Here is a 22,250-nt window from a genome sequence, read left to right as displayed (position 1 = left end):
TGTAGATGAGCAAGAAGGTTTGTCTAACAATAATATGTCTCAAAGGAACATGAGTAAATAAACATTGGGGATTGTGGATGATATATTCCCTAAAAATCTGCCTTTTGAGCACAGATCTATGCAGGCAGTGACATGAAAAATATAATTAGTCTTGAGGAGCCTTAGACGCCAATAGATTTCATGGATCACCACTCATTTTAACAGATGAATGGGGTGTTGTTGGAAAGCCAGCATGGCTGAGCATTGGACTAGAACTGGGGTCCAATCATTAGAGAGGGAACCGAAATACAAAACAATTCAAATAGAATCATATGGTTGGAAGGCGCCTAATGAACCATCATATTCAACCCACTGCTCAGAGCTGGATTTTTATCTTAACAGTGGTTCTCAACCTGTGGGCCCCCAGTTGTTTTGGCCTCCAACTCCCAGAAATCCCAGCCTGTTTACCAGCTGTTAGGATTACTGGGAGTTGAAGGCCAAAACATCTGGGGACCCACAGGTTGAGAATCACTATTTTAAAACAACCCCACCAGATTAGCTGTCCAGCCTCTTTGAAGCAGTCCAGAGAAAGGAGACCACACCATCTTTTTAGACAATTGGTTTTATTGAACAGTAATCACAAATAGTAATCCTTACTTCAACAGTGGCAATGAAAAAAAAAGTTTAAATCGTCGTACAAATATATTTTGCATGAATATGTTGTTCAATACACATAATTCTTGCTTCAACAGTTTCCCCCTCAGCAGAAGCATTGTGTGAAGAGTCTGCTCTTCGTTGTGCGTGTTTATATATGTATTTCTTGTTCCAGCTGAAAATGTGGCCAAACAGTGGAATGTGAGTCGAGAGGAACAAGACCAACTGGCTGTGAAGTCACAGAACAGAGCTGAACATGCGCAGAAGGCTGGCTATTTCGATAAAGAAATGATACCTATTTCTGTGCCTTCCAGGAAAGGTATGATTTAATATAGCAATGATTTTACTGGAGAGAAATGGACTTCCTAATATCCATTTTATCCATTTCCATTTGTTTTTGCAACAGTTTCTCCTCTCTAATAATAGTATGTAGGAAAGGATGGGGTCTCAGCCCTGTTCTGACCTCCTCTCTAAATTTAAGGACTTAGTTGTTACTCTTCAGGACAGGAGGTCCTGAAATATTTAGGGTCTTCTAAAGTCATACTTTCATAATCTAACTACCCATTCTTTATACCATCTTCTCTTCTGAAGCAGTTTCTGATCTTAGACAATGAGTTTTTATGTTTTGCCATGCTGTAAAACTTTTTCATTATTTCAAAAAATGACCAGTCCTCATTAAAAAGAGGGACTTTTTGTTAAAGTAGCATAGATTTTGGGGGTGCTTCACCAGTAGTGGTTGTAGATCAGAACTCTAAGCAGGGTTTAATCCATGAGCAATGGTGGCAGATCTGAGGGACAGTCTTAAGAATCCTTCAAGGGTGCATGGATTATTCCATATAAACCAAATCTGTAAATGACATGCCACTTCTGGAAACTTTCATGAAAGGCAGTTCACTCTCATGTACCCTTCATCTGAATGAAAAGGGTGATCGAAGGGGCTTGGAGAGGTTATGAGTCCCAGAATAATTAAAGAGATAGCATATGGTCCTAATGGGTATGGCACATTCTGCAATTCTTGGAAGGACAGTTTCGCCTGTGTGCTTTTTGCATGCACAGATCAGCCATTTACACACAAGCAGATGTTCTTAGCCAGATGTGGCTACGATCCAAGCCTCCCAATGTCTATAATCAGTGATGTGCATTTCCTGGAAAAAGTAAAATTGGATTTTGTTGTTGTTGAGAAAATGCTTTGACTAATAATAATTTCTTTACTTGGCATGTTTAGTTTAAGTGGTATATTCAAAACACATTCAGAACTTTATGTGGAATGTTTACTTCAAATGTTTGTAATAATGTAGCCTATATAGCTGACATTTTCCTATATTTTTGGGGGGAAGTACTGTATATACTTGAGTATAAGCTAACCCAAATATAAGCCAGGGCACCTAATTTTACCACAGAAAACTGGGAAAACGTGTTAACTCTAGTATAAGCCAAGGGTGGGAGCTACTAGTAAATTTCAAAATAAAAAATAGATACCAATAAAATTACATTAATTGAGGCATCAGTAGGTGAAAAGTTTTTGAAAATTTACATAACACTGTAATTTAAGATAAGACTGTCAAACTCTTATTAAACCATTATTCTAGCCTTCCTCAGTGTAAATGTGCTTATATATCCTTCCAATAAAAATAAAGAGATAATAAGATAATTAATGTAATAATAATAATAAATGGAGTAAAATAATAAATGCAATAATAATAATAGAGTAAAATAATAAATGTAATATAATAATAATAATAACAACAACAACAACAGCAGCAGCAACAATAACAATAAAAGAGTAAAATAATAAATAACCTTGACTCGAGTATAAGCCAAGGGGGGGGGGGGGGGTTCACCCTAAAAAAAGGGCAGAAAAACTCAGCTTACACTCGAATATATACAGTACACCTTTAAAAATTGGGTTTTTTTTAGGACAGATCTAAAGAAAGCTTTTCCTCAGTTTAAGTGGCTTAGCTATAGCACCTTAAGCTTCACCTCACACACACTCTGCAATATTTATCAGACCTGTTTTGAACTCAGAAAAATTTGATTTTATCCCAGTTAGTTGGGCATTCAAGGATTGATTGCACTACAGGCTCTGAGTAAACATTAAATTATTATTATTATTATTATTATTATTATTATTATTATCTTTATTTGTACCCCGCTACCATCTCCCGAAGGACTCGGTGCGGCTTACAAAGGCCAAGGCCCTCAATAAAACAACAGCATAATAAAAACAATGATAAAACTCAAAAAGCAAATCAATAAACATTAAAGCAATAACAGTAAACATTAAACAATAACATTGTGACACATTTAAAAAACTAAGGGCTGGGCCAAATGCAATGAATAAGATTAAAAGTACTGGACATGACAGGTGAAATGTAAGGATTTTGTAGTAGGTGCGATGTGCAGACAAATCTTAAATCTCTAATAAAGTGTGTTTGGGACATGATGCTGGGAGTTTTCTATTCTGGAAAGGCACACTGGCACATCCAGGTCTTCAAGCTCTTCCTAAAGACTGCCAATGTTGGGGCTTGTCTGATGTCCTTGGGGAGAGAGTTCCAGAGTCGGGGGCTACTACAGAGAAGGCCCTGTCCCTCGTCCCCACCAAATGCGCTTGCGACGCAGGTGGAATCGTGAGCAGGGCCTCTCCAGATGAACGAAGGGATCGTGTGGGTTCATATATGGAGATGCGGTCACGCAGGTAGGCGGGTCCCAAACCATTTAGGGCTTTGTAGGTGAGCACCTGCACCTTGAATTGGGACCGGAAAATGAACGGCAGGCAATGGAGCTCCTTAAACAGGAGGGTTGATCTCTCTCTGTAAGGAGCACTAGTTAACAACCTGGCCGCTGCCTGTTGGACCAGTTGGAATTTCCGTAAAAGGATACCGTAAATATATCCTATGGAAATGTTTAAGTTGAAAACTGTAAATGAAAGATTTTTCCACCCTGCATTTCTGTCTATAACAGAGAGTGCATTCCAAGCTTTTAGGTGACCATGAAGTAGTTGAATTGTCCCAGTTATTATGAACACTCCCATTTCCTATGAGTGGCTAAAAAGAGTCCCCCAGATGAGCATCCCTCCTCCCAGTAAGTGAGTTTCCTGGAAGATGGATTTTCAGAGATTATATAATTCAGAAGAAAACAATGAAAATCAAAACGCTTAGGTGAAACCCAGTATCTATTCCCATAACTCTGAGAACAATGTAAGCAGATTCCAAGACAGAAAGTCTTCTTCCCCAGCAATCCCCAGCTTTGAACTGCCAAGCCAAAACGGCAGTATCTAGCAAGCATATGAGATACTGATTAACCCTTTCTGTGCCATTGGACAGTCATTCAATTTAGCTATTATGCTATCAAGGGATCAATGATGGGTGGTGCCTCCTATGTTTGATAGCTTTAGCTTTTACTGAGCATATATATATATATAGAGAGAGAGAGAGTAGGAAGAGAGTAGGTCAGCCCACTTCATTTGTGGGTTTAACTTTTGGATATTTGATGATTTACAGATTTGATTAAAATCTTCTCTGTAGGTCAGTGGTTCGTAACCTGTAGTCCATGAGCCATCAGTGGTCCCCAAGAACTAAAATATGGTCCACAGCCTCACCTTTACTACAATGTTGCAACAAGAACAAGAACGACTGGTCTCGCAGAACCCTCTAATAGTGTCGAGGCTCATTAAATATAGTTTTCTGTGGGCAAGCAGATAGTGACTACTGGGTGGCATATGTTCTGTATCAGAAATGAGACCTGATGTGGTCTATCCAATGCAATTTTCTGAATCAGCACCCCAAATAACCAAACTGAATCTAAAGTTGACCAAAACCTGATTCATAGCCCTTTTGGTACTAATGTTGGAGAGTAGTCCCTGGTCAAATTGGTCCCTGATCAAGTGGTCGCTGGTCAAAAAAAAAGGTTGGGAACCACTGATCTAGGTTTTCTGCGGCGATTCTGTGGTCAGGTTATGCAAGAAGCTGAATATGCAGTCATCCTTCTCTAGGAATGTCTAGCTCCTCTGCAATTATTCCATTATAATTTGACCATAGTCACTCTGGAGGATTTAGAGACATGTTCTCTTAAGTTTTAATAAATAATGTTTTTGAAATGTGCAGTTTAGCAACTTCCATGGAAGCCCAGAATCCATAATCCCTGTGAAAGCTGAAAATGTACAAAATAGTGATTTCAAAAATGACATTGAATTATCTCATTGAAACATCTTTGATCCCTTCTACATTGCCATATAAAATCCAGATTCTCCATTTTGAACTAGATTGTATGTCAGCGTAGACTCATATAATCCAATTCAAAGTAGATGATGTGGATTATTTTTCTTTTGCAATCTGGATTATATGGCAGTGTAGAAGGGGCCTTTGTCAAATAAAAATGGTCACTGATAAAATATTTTCTGCTTTTCAGGTCCTGTAGAGGTTAAAGCAGATGAGCATCCTCGCCATGGTAGCAACTTGGAAGCAGTTAGAAAGCTGAAGCCATCATTTGTGACTGATGGGACAGGAACTGTAACTCCAGGCAATGCGTCAGGTCAGTTTTGTAAGGCTGTAAAATCATGGGTTAAATTAATGTCTTAGCCCCAATGAGTAGATTACTGACTCATGCAAACTTGGAAAGTCAATGCTTAATTAACTCCCAATAATTCAATGTAACGACTAAACTTTAGTTGGAGTTAGCATTTACAATTAGGCCAATGTGTACAGACTAAATGTGTATTACTTGAGGTACAAACAATAACTGAAAAAAGTAATATTTTTTTTAGCTGGGTAGTGAAAAAGAGACAGATGAGACGTGCAAAATGTCTCTTCTTCAGCTGAAAAAAAAAGAACAGTATAATGTACAGTATCCTGGAGAAATATCTGTAAACCACAAATTATCATAGAGAGATCTAAAGCATTTATGAAAGCAAAGGGGTAGTTTAAAGCCTTTCTATCCTTGTAAATAAGAGTGTGTTTGTGCCCTCTAATCACTGAAAATGCTATGAAATCAGAAGTGTGAAAAGTTATGTTTGAACTCCAGTTCCTGGAATCGCCCAGCCTACAGCCCTGAGTGGAAGATTCTGGGAATTTGAGCTTCTCTTAACTCTGATGAAAATATGTAGGTGGTTTGGGCTAAGGAGCCTTTCCAAGTTCATTAGTTATTGTCTAATGAACCTTTTTTTTGCTTGTACAGTTTTTGAGAAATATTGGAGTTTTTCTACATCTTCATACGTTCAACAAATTATTCTGAGTGTGGATACCTGTGCGCACTAACCTTTCCTTTTCCTTTGCATATTTTTCCTTAGACTCCTGTCAAACCTTAGAAACATTACCACAGTAGGAAGTGTGGTTTAACAATAATAGAATGTATGGAGATACACCAATAAAGGTTATTATTATTGAGATATAAAGTAACCAAAGCCGTCTTTTGGATATTTCTCTTGTGCGCTTTTAGTTTGTTGCATATCACTTCAGTTAAATCTGTTTCGGATTGTGGCCTTTGTAACTAAGGGCCTTTCTATACAGCCCTATAACCTAGAATATCAAGACAGGAAATCTCACAATATCTGCTTTGAACTGGGTTATCTGAGTCTACACTGTCATATATTCCAGTTCAAAGCAGGAAATGTGGGATTTTATATAGCTGTGTGGAAGGGGCCTAAGAAAGAGTTCATCTTTGTTGGGTTCATCCATGGACTGAAAAAATTCTCTCATGTCATCAAGTTTCCAGACCTCAATGAGTAGCTAGAATAGAGATAGGATCAGGCTGTGGGATTCCTCCCTCACATTCCTATACATGTTTTCCCAGAAAGAGCTTTACTCTTCCTCCTTGCCACTGTCTCCTCCCCCTTTGATGATGTAGCAGTTGAATTCTGTGAGGGAACTTCCTCCTTAAGTTTTTTGCCTTTGAGTTGACCATTCGGTCTCCTCCATTGTCTCTTCTATTTTTTCTTCTCTTCCAGTAAGGACATATTTTGCCTCTCTCTGTTGAGGACAGAGTAACTTGAGATCTCTCATTTATGGGATCAGTATAAGTCAACATGACTTGGAGGCAGTTAACATCAAGAAAATAAATAAATAAATGGGAAAACAGTACACTGTGGTATTTCTGTAGAACAGTGGTTCTCAACCCCAGGTATTTTGGCCTACAACTCCCAGAAATCCCAGCCAGTTTTCCAACACATCTGGAGGCCAAAACATCTGGAGACCCACAGGTTGAGAACCACTGATGTAGACCTTCACATCTTTCGTAAAGAGAAGAAGAGCTTCCTTGCGTTTTCCTCCCACTTGCAGTAGTACTCTTGAATGTATTCATGTTTACTGGAGTGAGAGGAACAAGCCATCCAAGAATACTCTGTATTCACTGAATAAAATCAAATTGTTATGAGAACCCACAGTGTTCTTTCTCTGCTGCCCGGAGGATATCTTCAACCCATGTGTTCCATGCTTTAAGGCAAAAATGGTTGTTCATTTTCCAGGTATAAATGATGGTGCTGCAACTGTAATTCTTATGAAGAAGGCAGAAGCTGTTAAACGAGGCTTGTCTCCCTTGGCACAGATTGTCTCCTGGGCACAAGCTGGGGTAGATCCTTCTGTAATGGGGATTGGACCTGTCCCAGCCATTAAAAAAGCTGTAAGTAATCTTATTGGAATCAGTAACCTTGTCTGAAACAAATGTTCTGATACCTGGGCACTGCATGACACTCATTCTGTCCAACAAGAGCCCCCGGGGGGCGCAGTGGGTTAAACCCCTGTGTTGGCAGGACTGAAGACCAACAGCTTGCAGGTTTGAATCCAGGGAGAGCATGGATGAGCTCCCTCTATCAGCTCCAGCTCCCTATTGCGGGGACATTAGAGAAGCCTCCCACAAGGATGGTAAAACATCAAAACATCCGGGCATCCCCTGGGCAACATTCTTGCAGAGAGCCAATTATCTCACACCAGAAGTGACTTGCAGTTTCTCAAGTTGCTCCTGACACAACAAAAAAAACTATGTCCAACAATACAAGTTGGTCCTTTATAATAGGCATGGGCAAATTTGGCCCTCCAGTTGTTTTGGATTTAGTCTACTGGCTGTTAGGAATTGTGGGAGGGCCAGAGTTTGCCCATGTCTGCTTTATAACATCGTACTGTATTGTTGGGTGTTCAGCAAACCTCGGTTATTATTATTATTTTCATTATTAAATTAACAACATAAAAAGTAAATGTTTCCCCTGACATTAAGTCTAGTTTTGTTCGACTAGACTGGGTGTGGTCCTCATCTTCATTTCTAAGCCATTGTCCATAGACACCTCCAAAGTCATCTGGCCAGTATGACTACATAGAGCATTGTTACCTTCCTGCCGGAGTGGTATCTATTGGTCTACTCATACTTGCATGTTTTTAAACTGTTAGGTTGGCAGGAGCTGGGGCTAACAGCAGGAGCTCACCCCACTCCCCGGATTCGGACCACTGACCTTTCAGTCAGCAAGTTCTGCAGTTCAGCGGTTTAACCTTCTGCGCCACCGGAGGCTGCTTATTTGTAAAATGCACTGCTTATATGCAAAAATTGAAAATGTAGGGTCTCACGAGTATGGTGAATGATGTGTTCCATAGCAAGAAAACTAGCTGCTGTCTATCAAGTTTGAGCATTAGTCCATCCAGTGTAGGGCTCTTTGAATATGCTGGCAGAAGCTCTGCAGGGTTCAGACAGTATTTTTTCCGGCACTTGACTGCAGACAACTGGAATCTTTTGAATGCAAAACATGTGCTTCATCACTGTGGTGCAAGTCACAAATGGATTGATGGCATTGTCATAAACAGACAAGCAACTTGAAGACACATACATACGCAAGATAGCTTTTGTTCTTTTACTTACAAGGTAATAGGCAAAGACTTGATATACTTTATCAACAAATACCTTATTCAAGCAGAATTTTGGCACTTTGAGTAGTTGCTTTGAAAAGAGAGGCTATGAACTTTCTTTCTGATGTGCTTATAATACTCTTGTGTTCTAATATAATTTGTTTAATTAGGATTTCAAATACATTTCATGTTTTTCTAACTAAACATTTTAATTCATGTAGTGAGCCAGAAAATTCTTTGCTATTATGAATACTTTTGTAGGCTTTCAAATGTGCATGAGTAAGAATCAGAAAACATGGCAGGGTTCAACTTATCACTTTAATTACCTCTTTCTATCCTTTAGCTTGAAAAAGCAGGTTGGACAGTGGACGACGTAGATTTGTATGAAATCAATGAAGCCTTTTCTTCCGTCAGTCTTGGAATAATAAAGGACCTGAAATTGAACCCAGAGAAGGTATGTCCCACCTTTTTTGTTACCTTAGTATCTTGGATAATGGAACCATCTAACAATGCAACAACTGTTTCCATGTTAAAGTGGTGTCCTGCGAGATTGTAGCCAGCCTTTTTTTCAGATGGGAAAGACAATGTTCAAAATAATTCATATATTCTTAGACCTAAAATGGGTCAGTGCATATTGTAAAGAACAGGGCACAACTCGTTTCTCCTAAAATTCCAAAATCCACACCATTGGCCAGGCTAGATGGTCTTGAGTAGTCATACACTAAAGCAGCTACAAGGACCAAAGTTCTCCCAACCTCTATTTGCCTGTTGGGAGAGGCAGCTAATAACTGATACATAACAATGAGGATCTCCTTTCAAATGGTAAGTGCCAACATAGTACTTCAATATCTGATCTCAGCAGAACAAGATTGTCTTTGTCTCCTGCCACAAACTTCCTGGGTATCAAACTTCTCTGGGTTTTTTTGTTCTCTGCATTGAAAAATGTGCAATTGGCAGTGACTGCAGTAGGGAGCGGGCTGCCAATTTGGCCAGTAGTTCTGCTAACTGTTATCAACTCAAAGTTATGCATACTCCAGGAAAGCTTTCAGGAGTGGCAGTCTCTTAAATGTTCTGTGGGGCTATGTGTACATATACAGGTTGTGGAAATTGGCCACGTTCACCTCTCCTTGCATGACATAGAATCATAGAGTTGAAAGAGACCTTGCGGGCCATCCAGTCCAAGCCCCTGCCAAGAAGCAGGAAAATCGCATTCAAAGCACCCCTGACAGATGGCCATCCCACCTCTGTTTAAAAGGCTCCAAAGGAGCCTCCACCACACTCCGGGGCAGAGTTCTACTGCTGAACAGCTCTCAGGCAGGAAGTTCTTCCTAATGTTCAGATGGAATCTCCACATATCCGTGCACATCAGTCACAAACCTTTTTGCATTAGCTATGAAGACAGGAGGCTGCTTTCATAGCTAATCTTCTGCGAGGGCTAGGCAGAAGCCAAGATTCCCCAGTCCTGTTCTGGAAATTAGCACAATGAATGGGGCAGGGGGTGGGGGGAAATGTGTAACTGTTGATGTAATTCTTAATAAAAGCATTTTATTTTTGTGACAGGTTAATATCCAAGGTGGAGCTGTTGCCCTTGGCCATCCTCTTGGAGCATCAGGTTGTCGAATCCTCGTTACACTTTTATATGCGCTTGAACGAACAGGTGGCAAACGTGGTGTTGCTGCATTATGTATAGGAGGGGGAATGGGTATAGCTATGTGTGTTGAAAGATAGGGAGGGACTATTTCTGTATGAATTTGTAGCATTTATTGCTTTTAGTAATAAAAACAGAGGACATTTAAAAAATTTGGATGTTATAAGAATTACGGTCGTACTGAATTTTGCCTGAATTGCAACCTTTTTTTAAGAGCAATGTGGACCTCGTCACAAAATGTCTTTTCAATTTCTTTAACTCAGGCAGGACATATTTACCACAGCATAAGTCACACCTCCACTTGTTATCACATTCAGAGCTTAAAAGAGGTAGTGCCAGACCTGCCAATTAACATGACAAGTTTTGAAGGAAATCAGTTGTAGCACCCACCTTTTGCTTTTGTGTATATATGAACACATCTGGACCATTCTATATACTGGTTCTGAATGAGTCATTTATCTACAGATGTATGTCAAACTGTTGCAGATTATTTGCTATTGCCACTACTATGTTACATGATTTTAATTGTACCTTTTGAACATAGTAAAAGCTGGGGACAAGTATTAAGTCAGCCTTAGTCAGTGGCCAAATCTTTCATTGCTGGAAATGGCGAAGTGGCTGCGCTTTTGGCTTCTTTCCCTGAAGTAGTGTGTGGGTCTCTAGGGCAGACTGAAGAATTTGTTGCTATAAGAACAGCCATTGCAGCCCTTTCCTATTTCTTTTGCCCACCTCCTGCCCTCCTTCCTGTCTACATCTTTGAAACACAAACAAGAATACAATATGTGACCATCTTTCATTTATTTTCTAGTTAGGCAAGAGTCCAACAGCTTTTTTTCTCAAACATACATTACTAAATACAAGGGTACAAAGAATTTTACAGGAATGGTTAAATAAACAGCCATTTAATCTTCAATTGCCCCAGAGTGAACAGCATCTTCATAGCACCCTCCTTTATCACCTTTACTTTCAGGGTGCAATTTAATAAGGTCATCAATTCGAAGAATAGTAATTGCCGCTTCTGTTGCAAACTTCAAACTCTTTGTTTTGACCACAGTGGGTTCATAAACACCAGCTTGCTTGTTGTCGCGTGGCTTCCCATTGATTAAGTCAAGACCAATCCTTTAAAGAGAAAGCAACAATATTATGCCTTCAACCTGTCCACATGCAAAGCCATTTTCAAACTGACATGAAATGCACATCTGAAATTTGAGACAATATAAAATTAATCTTGCTTTTCTTCTCAGCAAGCTTTTGATCATTTTATTACACCCTGAAACAGCCCACAACCAGTAAGCTGTCAAAAAAATTATTCACATGATCTTAGGGTTCCCACCATTGTTTTGCGTATTCACTTACCATTTCAAATTTTTACGTTCTGGATTCACTTGAGCTTCATTGTGAAAGGCCCTGAGTTTTGCAACAAGATCTATGGCATCTTGAGCAGCATTGACTGCTAATGTGTTTGGAATAACTAGGAGAGATCTTGCAAATTCTGCAATAGCGAGCTGTTCACGTGATCCCTAATTAAACAGAGAAAAATTGCATTATTGTACACATTATTGGAAATAATTGGTTTGTTCCAAATGCATCCAAAGTACAATGTTAATGTAGGTCATATTCCTTATAAAATATTTGTCTATTTTGAGTATTCTTAGAAATAAAAAAATTAGGACAGCTTATAATAAATATGATAGTTGTTCAGAACGGGCATAATCAAAGTGAGATGAAGATCAGATTAACACAGAAACAGTGCATGCCAAACACTACTAAGCCAGGAGTCCCCAAACTAAGGCTAAGAGACTGGATGCAGCCTTCCAAGGTCATTTACTCAGCTCCCACCCTAAACTTTAGGCCTAGGGTCGCCCTAAGTCTGAAACTACTTGAAGGCACACACACATAAAAATTCTAATTAACTTGACTCACATCAGCCAGAAGCAGCCCCACATTTCCCATGGAAATACTGCCAAGTGCATGAGTTTTAATTGTTCTACATTTTAAATATGGTATTAATCTTTCATTTTTGTACCACAAATAAGATGTGCCGTGTGCATATGATTTGTTCATGTTTTTTTCAAACTGTACTCTGACCCCCACTACAGTCTGATGGGCCGTGAACTGGCCTTCTGCTTAAAAGGTTTGAGGCCCCTGAACCAGACACTTACCATGCTAGTTGCATAATTTTCTAGGTAAATGGAAAGTGCTGCTTCAACTGCACCACCTCCTGGTACCACAGACTTGGACTCTAATACTCTTTTGACAACACAAAGAGCATCGTGTAAGGATCGTTCCATTTCATCACACATGAAATCATTTGCTCCTCGTAGTATAATGGCGGCTGAGGTCCTCGCCTTGGTACTGTTTCAAGAAGACAAACAAGGGAGAATACCCCCAGAATTAATTATCTACAATTCAATACCAAGACTTCATTTAAAGCCATTTAATTGTGTGTGACTTTGACAAGAAATCACTCATGTAGATATTAAGGAACATTGTGCATTCTGAAACTGCATTATATGGCAGTGTAGATGAGTCCTAAGTCCTACAGCAATCACTATCTCAACATTCTTACAGGGCCTGAAGATCATGTATCCCATGCGTATAATAGCTGATGCCGCTTAGCAATAGCCTGGCAACCACTAAATGGGAAATTACTTCCAAGAAACAGAGATATACTTTACAACAGAAGTTTCCTTACTTTTTGATTAAAATCAATTCATCATCACAGATCCTCTCCTGAATCACCTCTTCTGCTTGTCCCAACATTGAAGCTTCAAATGTTTCTTCCCCTTCCAGATTTGCCAGTGTAGGACAAACAGTAGCTTATGAAACAGAAAATTAACCTTTTAATATGTTTCACAAATAAAAACCAAAGTATATTATATTCTCTAATCAAGAATTTCACCATATATTTAACATTCGAATCCAAAGAAGAAGTAACTGAGGAATTAGATTTTTCAAAATTTCTGTAATTACCTCCAGAAGCCTTAGCAATGCGTTTAAGGTCTCTTTTTAGGACTCTGCGTACTGCCATGGCACCAGCATCTACAAAATACTTCAGACACATATCATCAATGCCGCCAGTGGTCAGAATAACATTTGCTCCTGTACTCAGGATCTTCTGAATTCTCTCTTTAGTGATATCAGCTTCTCTGCATGAGATAAGAGGTGTGCATTTTTTTTAAAAAAAAAAAACCTAAACTAGAAATTAGTGGCAAAGCTATATAGTGAAATAAAATACCATATTTCATTGATTCTAAGATGTCACTGATTGTAAGACACACATTAATTTCAGTACCATCAACAGAAAAAGATATATAGAAAATCAACTGTGATTTTAAGACACACCCGGGTTTTAGACATGTTTATAGGAGGAAGAAGTGTGTCTTTGAATTGAAGTAATACAGTAGTTCGGTTTTAAATCACTGTAATTAAATGAAGCTGTTTAGAGGTGGAGGCTTAGAAATACCCTCCCCAAGACACCAGGGACCAATACCATACTTGTGCCCATTAGCTAAGATTGTATTAATCTTTCCTGGAAACTCTGCAAGGACTGGCAGCCAATGGTTCACAGATCAGCACCTGCCATCAAGCTTGATTTTCTCCTTCCTTGCAGTTCCTAGAGCATCTTTAAATGAGATGCAGAGGCTTGAACCAAATTTGCGAGTGATACAAATGAGAAGGGCTACATATGTGGTCTGAATTTTGAACTATCAGTGCTAGAGCTCTTTATGCAACTTAGCAGTCACTTCCAAAGAAATGGCTAAGTCCCATTAGGATTCTTTGGAATTTTGTCATTTACATTATAAGAGTGCTGGATAAGCTGCCTTGCATCTTTCTCAGATTGTAGGTGGGCCTACATTACTGTGGAAAAATTTAACTTTCATTTATAACCAACTCCAACTGTACTTCTCAAGAACATGTAAGTGTATGCATAGTATGAGCATATTCTATACTTTAGATTCAGGATTTTAAAAAAATGCTTTGATACCTGACTAGAAGAAAAATGTAGCTCATTAACTGCGTATATAATAATAACAACAACAGCAGCAGCAGCAACTTCATTTGTATCCTGCCACCATTTCCCTGTAGGGACTCGGGGTGGCTCACAGGATGCTCTCAAGTACTGCCACACAATACACATACAACAAAACATAAAAGGTTAAATTAATAACAATAACCCCATTACACATGAAACAATAAAACCCCGAGAAAAATACTACAAGACCCAACAAGCTATAATATAGTGGCTATGAGCAATATTCGTCTTCGTGAAGTGCAACAGTGACCACCGTTTGTACCAAATACCTGTAGCCTATGTACTCTATACCTTTTTATAACAAAAGTACATTTTGTATACCTTTGCCTAATCTGGTCCAGTTTTTCAGGGTCTGTGACCACCACCTGAACACCAAGTTTCATTTTTGCCTTTTGAAGGCTGAAGTCAAGACAGGCAATCTTTGCATTAACTATTCTCTTAGGCATACCTAAAAGAAAAAGTGAAGAGAAAGCACAACAGGGAAGGTTCTTTATTAAATTGCACCTTAGTTTTAACTGAGAAATGTGAAATATTTCAAATTGATAATTAGCACTATTATTTCTTTCTATCAAACCATTTCCTAAGCCTATCTATTTTCCGAAAGCCTATGTATCTGTAAGACTGCTAAGCTAAATCATACTAATCCTGTGAGAGGTTTTTAGATTGGAGTTACCTACCTAAAATATTTAAATATAAGGAGATCACTGATATCAAGTTTCAATTTGCTAGCTAAATCAGTGCCTTTTTAAAAAACAGAACATTGAGGCTCTTTTCAGCTATTTTATGAAGGGAAAACTGTTAGATAAGACTCTTATGATTATAAATATATCCTGTCTAACTTCTAATCCAAATCTGAAATTGATGCTGCAATGCAAATATGATTTTCACCTTACCTTGGGAGCCCACGACACAGTTTAATGCATAACCATTTACAAGAATGCTCTCTTTCTGACTGCGACCATGTGCCTTTAAAACATTTATGGAGTTGATGGGATAATGTGCTTGTCCCTTTTGATCTGTGTATTTAACTGCAAGTGCAGCATCCACTACCATGTTGGCAAAGAAATCACTATCACTAAAAGAATATTGTTAAGGCAAATACGACACATGTTACAGGACAATATATGCTGCATGCACATTATAAATGTTATAAATCTTTTTAAAATCTTAACGGTAGCAAAGAGTAATAGCATTTTACAGGTGTCAGTTCTGTAGAGAGATATTTGAAGTTAATATCTGTGACACCACATCTAACCATCCCTTATTTTTTCCTTTTAAGTGTAGAAAAAGTCATTTTCTCTAAAATATAGCATTGAAATACTTTATATTGTGTGGAAACAATGTCCTAACTTGTAATGATCAACTGAAAGGATACATTCCTATGATTTTAGAGGATATCGCTGTTTTAGCTGCATTAATAAGGCAGTCCCTGCCCAGTTCATCTGAATTAATAACCAGGTTCTCGTTGATGTAACGAACTGCCTCCCTGTTGAATAGAAACAATATTTTTAAAAATAAAATTGTAATACTTTACTTTGTCTCTGTAATTATTTTACATTATATGTCAAGAAAATAGCATTTCATATTGTTTTAGTTGGAGTTAAGAGCTGAAATATGTCTAATGTTTACAATAGCTTTTAATAAACAATCGGCATTCATATGGTGTCTTACAAACTTCTACAAAATAAAAACAATGAGGGTGCCCTGATCTTTACTATCCCTGGGACTTCCAAACACAGATTTTACAACCCAGGACTACCATTCTATGATTTAGCCTTTTCTTATCAAGTGGGGTTAATGTCTCCAAAACTCACAGAGGCTCCCACCCCCACATGAAGGTATATATCCTGTTGGCAAAGGGAAGACATTTCTCTTCAACCATTGCTGTTACTAGCCTGTTCCAATTTTTCTCTACCTTGCTAAGCTATAGACTGGAAACATGCATTTAGTATATAGCCCACATTACGCTGTAACACCCACAACACCTCCCTTTTGATAGTCGAGACCATTAAAAGACCACCATTATCTCAAGAACATTTTTATCAGAATGGGAAAATCATGTGTTGCCCTACTCATTATATCTTAAATTTTAAAAAAAAAGAGGGAAAACTAACACTGCTTCCTGCAAGGACTACTCAACATCTCACTTACTTGCAAGCAAGACGATATCCACTAATAACAGAAGTGGGATGGATTTTCTGTTTAACCAACTCATCTGCATTCTTTAAAAGTTCTGCAGCAATAATTACCTGTCAGAATGAAAAAGACATGCCATCTAGTAATATACACATTGAAATCCCATAGCGTGTTTAAGACAGACACAAGGAAATAATAATGGCCTTGTAAGTTTTAATGTTGGTCTGTAAGTTCTTTCTCTTTAGTACACAGAAACAATCTACATCTAGTTGACTTTTCCCTTTATGCTCTGGTAGTAGAGCCAATCAAATTGGCTTAATATGTTCATTAAATAGAAGGCACTTGCAGCCCAATAATGTCTAAGAAGACATACATCAACCCTGCTAAAGGAACCCATGAGAAAAATATACATATGCATCAATAGCCATTTTTTTAATTGTGGCATCAGATCTGTTTTCCTTCACAGGGATAGGAATGCGATGCAGAGGCAGATTTGTCAACTGAAAATAGTCCCACTGTCCCCAAAAAGCTTTTTTTTTGTACCCATAAACTCTTCAAGACTTTAGCTGTGCATCACAACACTTCTATGTCTGAAACAGTAATGTTATTGTTTGCTTTGAAATCTAAATAATACCAGAATTTGTAATTTAATAGTATGTTTTGCCATTAAATATAGGAAGAAGATACTATCAGTCTTCTCCTTAAAACGATGGCAGATATTTCTATATCCCACAAGCATAGCTGCTTATTTTGAAGTGCAAATAAGTAGCAGTCAAATGGGAAGCATTCTCCTTCAGTATTGGTGGTAAATTAAATCAATTTTGAATCAAATATTAACCAATTTCTATCCAATCCAGCCCCCTAACACTGAAAGAATGAATTTACGGGAAATTTTGTATGAAACTTTAATTTAAATTACAGACTAATTCAACGCTAATTGTGTGTATGTTGCTTGACAAAAGAATTTGCCAAAATGCTTTACAATACAAGGGCACATGGAAATACAACAGTCACAGTAATCTGCCTGAACAGATTTTGTCAATCATTTCTGAAAGGGTGACAAGTCAATTTGACATGAATTTCTCGTTTGAAATGCAGGCTTTCAAAAACTTTTAAGAATGCTGAGCTTTCAAAGCCTCTGCAATCATGGAGAGGACAGAACAAAAATAATTACTATACATCTGGGTTTAAACATACTGACACCTACCACAGAAGTGGTCCCATCTCCAACTTCTTTGTCCTGCAGTTCTGCTAGCTCACAGAGAACCTTTGCCGCAGGATGCTCTACTTCTAGCAGCTTTAGAATAGTGGCACCATCATTAGTAATGGTCACATCCTAACAAAAAAAGTTCATGTTAATTAAAACAGATTTTATGAGGTATTAAATGAAAATACTAACGACTCACTATGAGTTAACATAATGGGTCATAGCCAATGTCAGCCCTACCAGTGAGCAAGAATTGGGTTAAATATTTTTAACAGGACATCATCCACTTCTGCCGAACTTCCAAATTCACTTTGGTTCTTTTGGCTAATTGTGTTAGGAAATATTTTTTGTAATTTTGTACTGTAATATCATCATTATTAACAACGTTCATCAACCACTGTATTTTTAGAGGGATTGCTATGTATAATGCAACAATTGCAGGTGTCACACTCATGTTGGCAAGTTGACGTTTGGATCCATTGCTTCTACCAGCTACTTTAAGTTTAAGGTTTCCACGCAATATAGGTTTTGTTAAAAAAATGTGGGATAGTAAACATTTCTAGGCTTCTGATAATTGTTCCTCTAGCTAGCAGTATTTTTAAAAAGACCTTGCTACTCATAATTGATATGTAACAACGGAATTATTTCATTGTAAACACAAATAGAAAAATAAATGTTTATGATACATTTGCCCTAGGAAAATTGAGAATACACTTCTATGCACATGTATGTGTGAATAAATTCCAAAAGTTATAGAAGTTAGTCCAGAATAAATATATAGATAGTTGTACTGTACTTTATAAAGATTTATTTGATTTCACCAACTTTTCCCATCCATCTACTACATAAATCTTTTTAAAATAAAAATATGTACCTCAACTCTGTTTTAATCTGTTTGGACACAGGGAACAATTTTATCTTACAAAGACCAATGTCTACTTACACCAATGTCATCCACCAGCATTTTATCCAAACCAACTGGACCAAGAGAACTCTTCACAATATTGGCAATAGAAGCAGCAGCTGTCACTGTTTCAAGAAAAGAAAAGAAGTTCTCACAAACAGAATCATGGAATTTCTTTAACTTTGACTTGGTAAGGTTAAGGGAACAAGAACATTTAGGGTTTTGTTTAGGATGAACTATAATTTAGTTCACACAGCACTCTGTCATGTTTTGTATATGAAACTAGGCATGAATTTAGTTCACACAGCACTCTGTCATGTTTTGTATATGAAACTAGGCATGAATTCCCAGTATGAACCAGAGCTATTGCACACAGGAGAACCAGCATGATGTATTTGAGTGTCACTGGTGGAGCAGAGTTCAAATCCCTGCTCAGTCATGAAAACTGACCAGTGACATTATTTATTCACACAATCTATTCCCACTTCATCATTGAATGGATCCTAAAAGTAGATCTTAAATTTATTGCCATTTATTTGTATAAACATGCATATGTTGCACTGTTCCTTATATAGTGGATCTTTGACATGATTTCTACAAATAATACAACAGGGAACAACATCATTTTGTCTGGACAATAAAATCTATCATTTGCTTTGTGATGCCATGTTTAGCCATTTCATATAGGAGAAAGACAATATCAATCTTCTCCTTCAGACAATGGCTAGTGTTTCTTTATCCCATAAGCAAAGACTCTTATTTTATTGTAGAAATAAGAGGCAGTACAATGGGAAGTATCAATCTGAATCACTGAGCACATTCTAAATAGTCTTACAACTGAATTTAAGGCAGAAACGGGGAACTGGAGTTTTCACTTTTCAGTTCCCAAGCAGCAAAGCAAAAGATGATAAATGCAGTGAATGATAGACCAACAACAAACAGAAGGCTTCATGGCTCTAGTTTTTTATTTGGGAGTGATAACTGCATTTAACAATTCAACAAATTTACATGGCATTTACATTAACTAATCTGTGAGGGTTTTTTCCTCTCTCAAACTTTTACATATGCCATTATTAATTCAATGTACTGTATATAAAAAGTGTAAGAAGTGTAACTTTCACAAAAAGGACTGATTCTGGCGTTTTCCTGACTAAGGGTTACTGCCACTTTAACTTAACTTGTTGAGTAAAAACAAACAATAAAAAATATTTCCACCAATGACAGTTTATGGTCATTCATGATTGTGATCAATGCCTTACAGACCTTAGACAGTATTACTCCAGTGTGTTCAGTGTAAAATAACATACAATCAAATGTATGTGGTTAATATTTGCCACCAGTTCAACCATCCACAAATGAAATTGCATTTTGGTAAGATGTATTATTTTGATAAACTTTGAAATAATACTGTTATATAAAAATAGATTGTCAAGAAAATGTAATATTTGAAAATTATATATTTAGAATCTGAGTTCAGAACTTATATTTTTAACAATTTTTAATTTTATTTCTTGAAAGAATAAAGTCTACAGATATACCATGCTTCAAACTGCTTTGTAACTCATTGATAATGTACGGGATACTCATAAATTAACAACATAGTTATACTTGGTACACCAATGCTATTTATTGAAAGAAGTAAGCTTCCAAACTGCAAGTGCCATAAAAGGAAGCAATTGGGGCTCCACTGTGCTAGCCATTCAGCTACCAACTTATGAGTATCATGCCCCTCCCCACTATAGTTCTCTCCTCATGGCACACTTTCTCTTGTCTTTAATGAAGACTCAATTCCATTGTCCGCCCCTCCTGATCTCTTCCAGACACATACTTTTTCATTTATTTATCTCACCCAGGGTTTTATCAATCCTACTCTGTGCATTTGGCTTGCCCACCGTGCTTTTATGTTATTTCTTCATCATGTTATTTTGCATATGTTTGTATCACTCCCTGTTGTTTTATGTATTTTATTTTGATGTTATTATTTGCTGTTTGTACTTCATTTTATTTTGTTGTACTGTAATTCTGGGCTTGGCCTCATGCTAGCTGCCCCAAGTCCCCTTTGGGGAGATGGTGGTGGAGTATAAATAAAATTTTCTATTATTATTTTCCAGAAGTTTTGAAGCAGAAGCTGGGTGGTCGTCTGTCGGGGGTGCTTTGATTGTGCTTTCCCGCAGGGCGAAATGGGTTTGGATTGGATTGTCGAAGGCTTTCATGGCCAGAATCACTGGGTTGTTGTAGGTTTTTATCGGTCTACATGGCCATGTTCTAGAGCAGGGGTCCTCAAACTAAGGCCCGGGGGCCGGATACGGACCTCCAAGTTTATTTACCCAGCCCTCACTCAAGGTCAACCTAAGTCTGAAATGACTTAAAAGCACACAACAACAACAACAACAACAACCCTATCTCATCAGCCAAAAGCAGGCCTATACTACTCATTGAAATACTTATATTTCTTTAAATTGTTCTTCATTGTAATTATTGTATTCCTTTTAAGTGTTTGTGCACTACAAATAAGATATGTGCAGTGTGAATAGGAATTCATTCGGTTATTTTTCCCCCAAATTATAATCCAGCCCTCTAACAGTTTGAGGGACTCTCACCTGGCCCTCTGTTTAAAAAGTTTGAGGACTCCTGTTCTAGAGGCATTCTCTCCTGACGTTTCGCCTGCATCTATGGCAAGCATCTTCAGAGGTAGTGAGGTCTGTTGGAACTAGGAAAAAGGGTTTATATATCTGTGGAATGACCAGGGTGGGACAAAGAACTCTTGTCTGCTGCAGCTAGTTGTGAATGTTTCAACTGACCACCTTGAAATACACAAGCATGTGGACAATTTCAACAGAAAGGAGGAAACCATGAAAATGAACAAAATCTGGCTACCAGTATTAAAAAAAACCTCTAAAATTGCAACAGCACAACAACAGAGAGGAAGCAGGCAGGGACATCTAATCACCTCTCAACAAAAGTTTGCTCCAGGCACTGTCAGACCATTATATGCTAATCAAGGTGGTCAGTTGAAACATTCACACCTAGTTCCAACAGACAAGAGTCCTTTGCCCCACCCTGGTCATTCCACAGATATATAAACCCATTTTCCTAGTTCCAACAGACCTCACTACCTCTGAGGATGCTTGCCATAGATGCAGGCGAAACGTCAGGAGAGAATGCCTCTAGAACATGACCATATAGCCCGAAAAAACCTACAACAACCTTGGATTGGATTGCCTTTCAAATTCTAACGTTCCATTTCTTGTTTGTTGTGGATACTTGAGTCCCGTTATATATAACGGAATAGTAAAATGGTGTTTCCTAAATTAAATGCTTTAAAAATTGTTTTAATATTTTAGAGGCATGGAAACGAAGGTTGACCCCAAATATATGAGTAAGAATAACAATATTATTGTTTATTCATTAGCCGTCTCTTCTTAGGGCTCGAGGCGGGTCCTCGCAGTTAAAATACGGCCACATGAAAACAAATATAAACATATTAATATAAATGAAGCAAAAGTGAAAACACAACACGCCTTGAACGTGGTCTTAAAATTCGAACTGGCAGGAGAGGCCTGCGAAAAGAGAGGGGCCTTCAGTTGAGGTATACAACACGCAGAGCTGTACTGCCAGTGTACAACGAAATGCAGGAAGAGAGGAGAGGGAGGGCGAGAGCGGCCTTCCTGCCTTCTTTCCCGCTTACCGTTCTGCGTGCGGACGTTCTCGCCGGTGCTCCGCTCGCCCAAGACCGCCAACGGGCCATCCAGCGCCGCCATCTTCCCGAACAAAAAGAAGCCCGGCCGACAGCAACGTGCGGAGAAGGAGGAAGGAAGGAAGGAAGGGGCCCGCAGCCAGGCGCGAAAGGGCTTCTGGGTACC

General features: G+C 38.2%; 2 protein-coding genes and 2 non-coding genes across 4 annotated transcripts in view; 1 reads left to right on the top strand and 3 right to left on the bottom strand.

Moving 5' to 3' along the window:
- The window catches only part of ACAT2 (acetyl-CoA acetyltransferase 2), a 26,095-nt gene extending 10,422 nt beyond the window's left edge, over window positions 1-15,673 (top strand). Inside the window, exons 5-9 of the mRNA XM_060753667.2 lie at window positions 809-952; window positions 5,041-5,163; window positions 7,091-7,245; window positions 8,800-8,910; window positions 10,017-15,673. Of these exons, the coding sequence (XP_060609650.2) occupies window positions 809-952; window positions 5,041-5,163; window positions 7,091-7,245; window positions 8,800-8,910; window positions 10,017-10,184 (701 nt within the window). The 3' untranslated portion in view covers window positions 10,185-15,673. The remainder of the gene's footprint in view (window positions 1-808; window positions 953-5,040; window positions 5,164-7,090; window positions 7,246-8,799; window positions 8,911-10,016) is intronic.
- TCP1 (t-complex 1) lies at window positions 10,886-22,250 on the bottom strand. Its single transcript, XM_060753666.2, has 12 exons — window positions 22,076-22,250; window positions 18,427-18,512; window positions 17,484-17,612; window positions 16,292-16,389; window positions 15,516-15,626; window positions 15,034-15,215; window positions 14,462-14,588; window positions 13,078-13,253; window positions 12,800-12,923; window positions 12,267-12,459; window positions 11,461-11,624; window positions 10,886-11,223 (listed from the first exon to the last, which is right to left on the bottom strand). The coding sequence occupies exons 1-12, from the start codon at window positions 22,146-22,148 to the stop codon at window positions 11,007-11,009; spliced, it is 1,680 nt and encodes a 559-aa protein (XP_060609649.1). The 5' UTR covers window positions 22,149-22,250; the 3' UTR covers window positions 10,886-11,006.
- On the bottom strand, window positions 16,926-17,060 carry LOC132762267 (small nucleolar RNA SNORA29). Its single transcript, XR_009630153.2, has one exon. It is a non-coding gene; the product is annotated as a small nucleolar RNA SNORA29 (small nucleolar RNA).
- Window positions 19,048-19,182, bottom strand: LOC132762268 (small nucleolar RNA SNORA29). Its single transcript, XR_009630154.2, has one exon. It is a non-coding gene; the product is annotated as a small nucleolar RNA SNORA29 (small nucleolar RNA).

The sequence above is a fragment of the Anolis sagrei genome, chromosome 1 (genome assembly GCF_037176765.1).
Source record: "Anolis sagrei isolate rAnoSag1 chromosome 1, rAnoSag1.mat, whole genome shotgun sequence".
Lineage (NCBI taxonomy): Eukaryota > Metazoa > Chordata > Lepidosauria > Squamata > Dactyloidae > Anolis > Anolis sagrei.
Note: the sequence above shows the minus strand (reverse complement) of the source record. Positions and strands in the feature narration are given on the sequence as shown.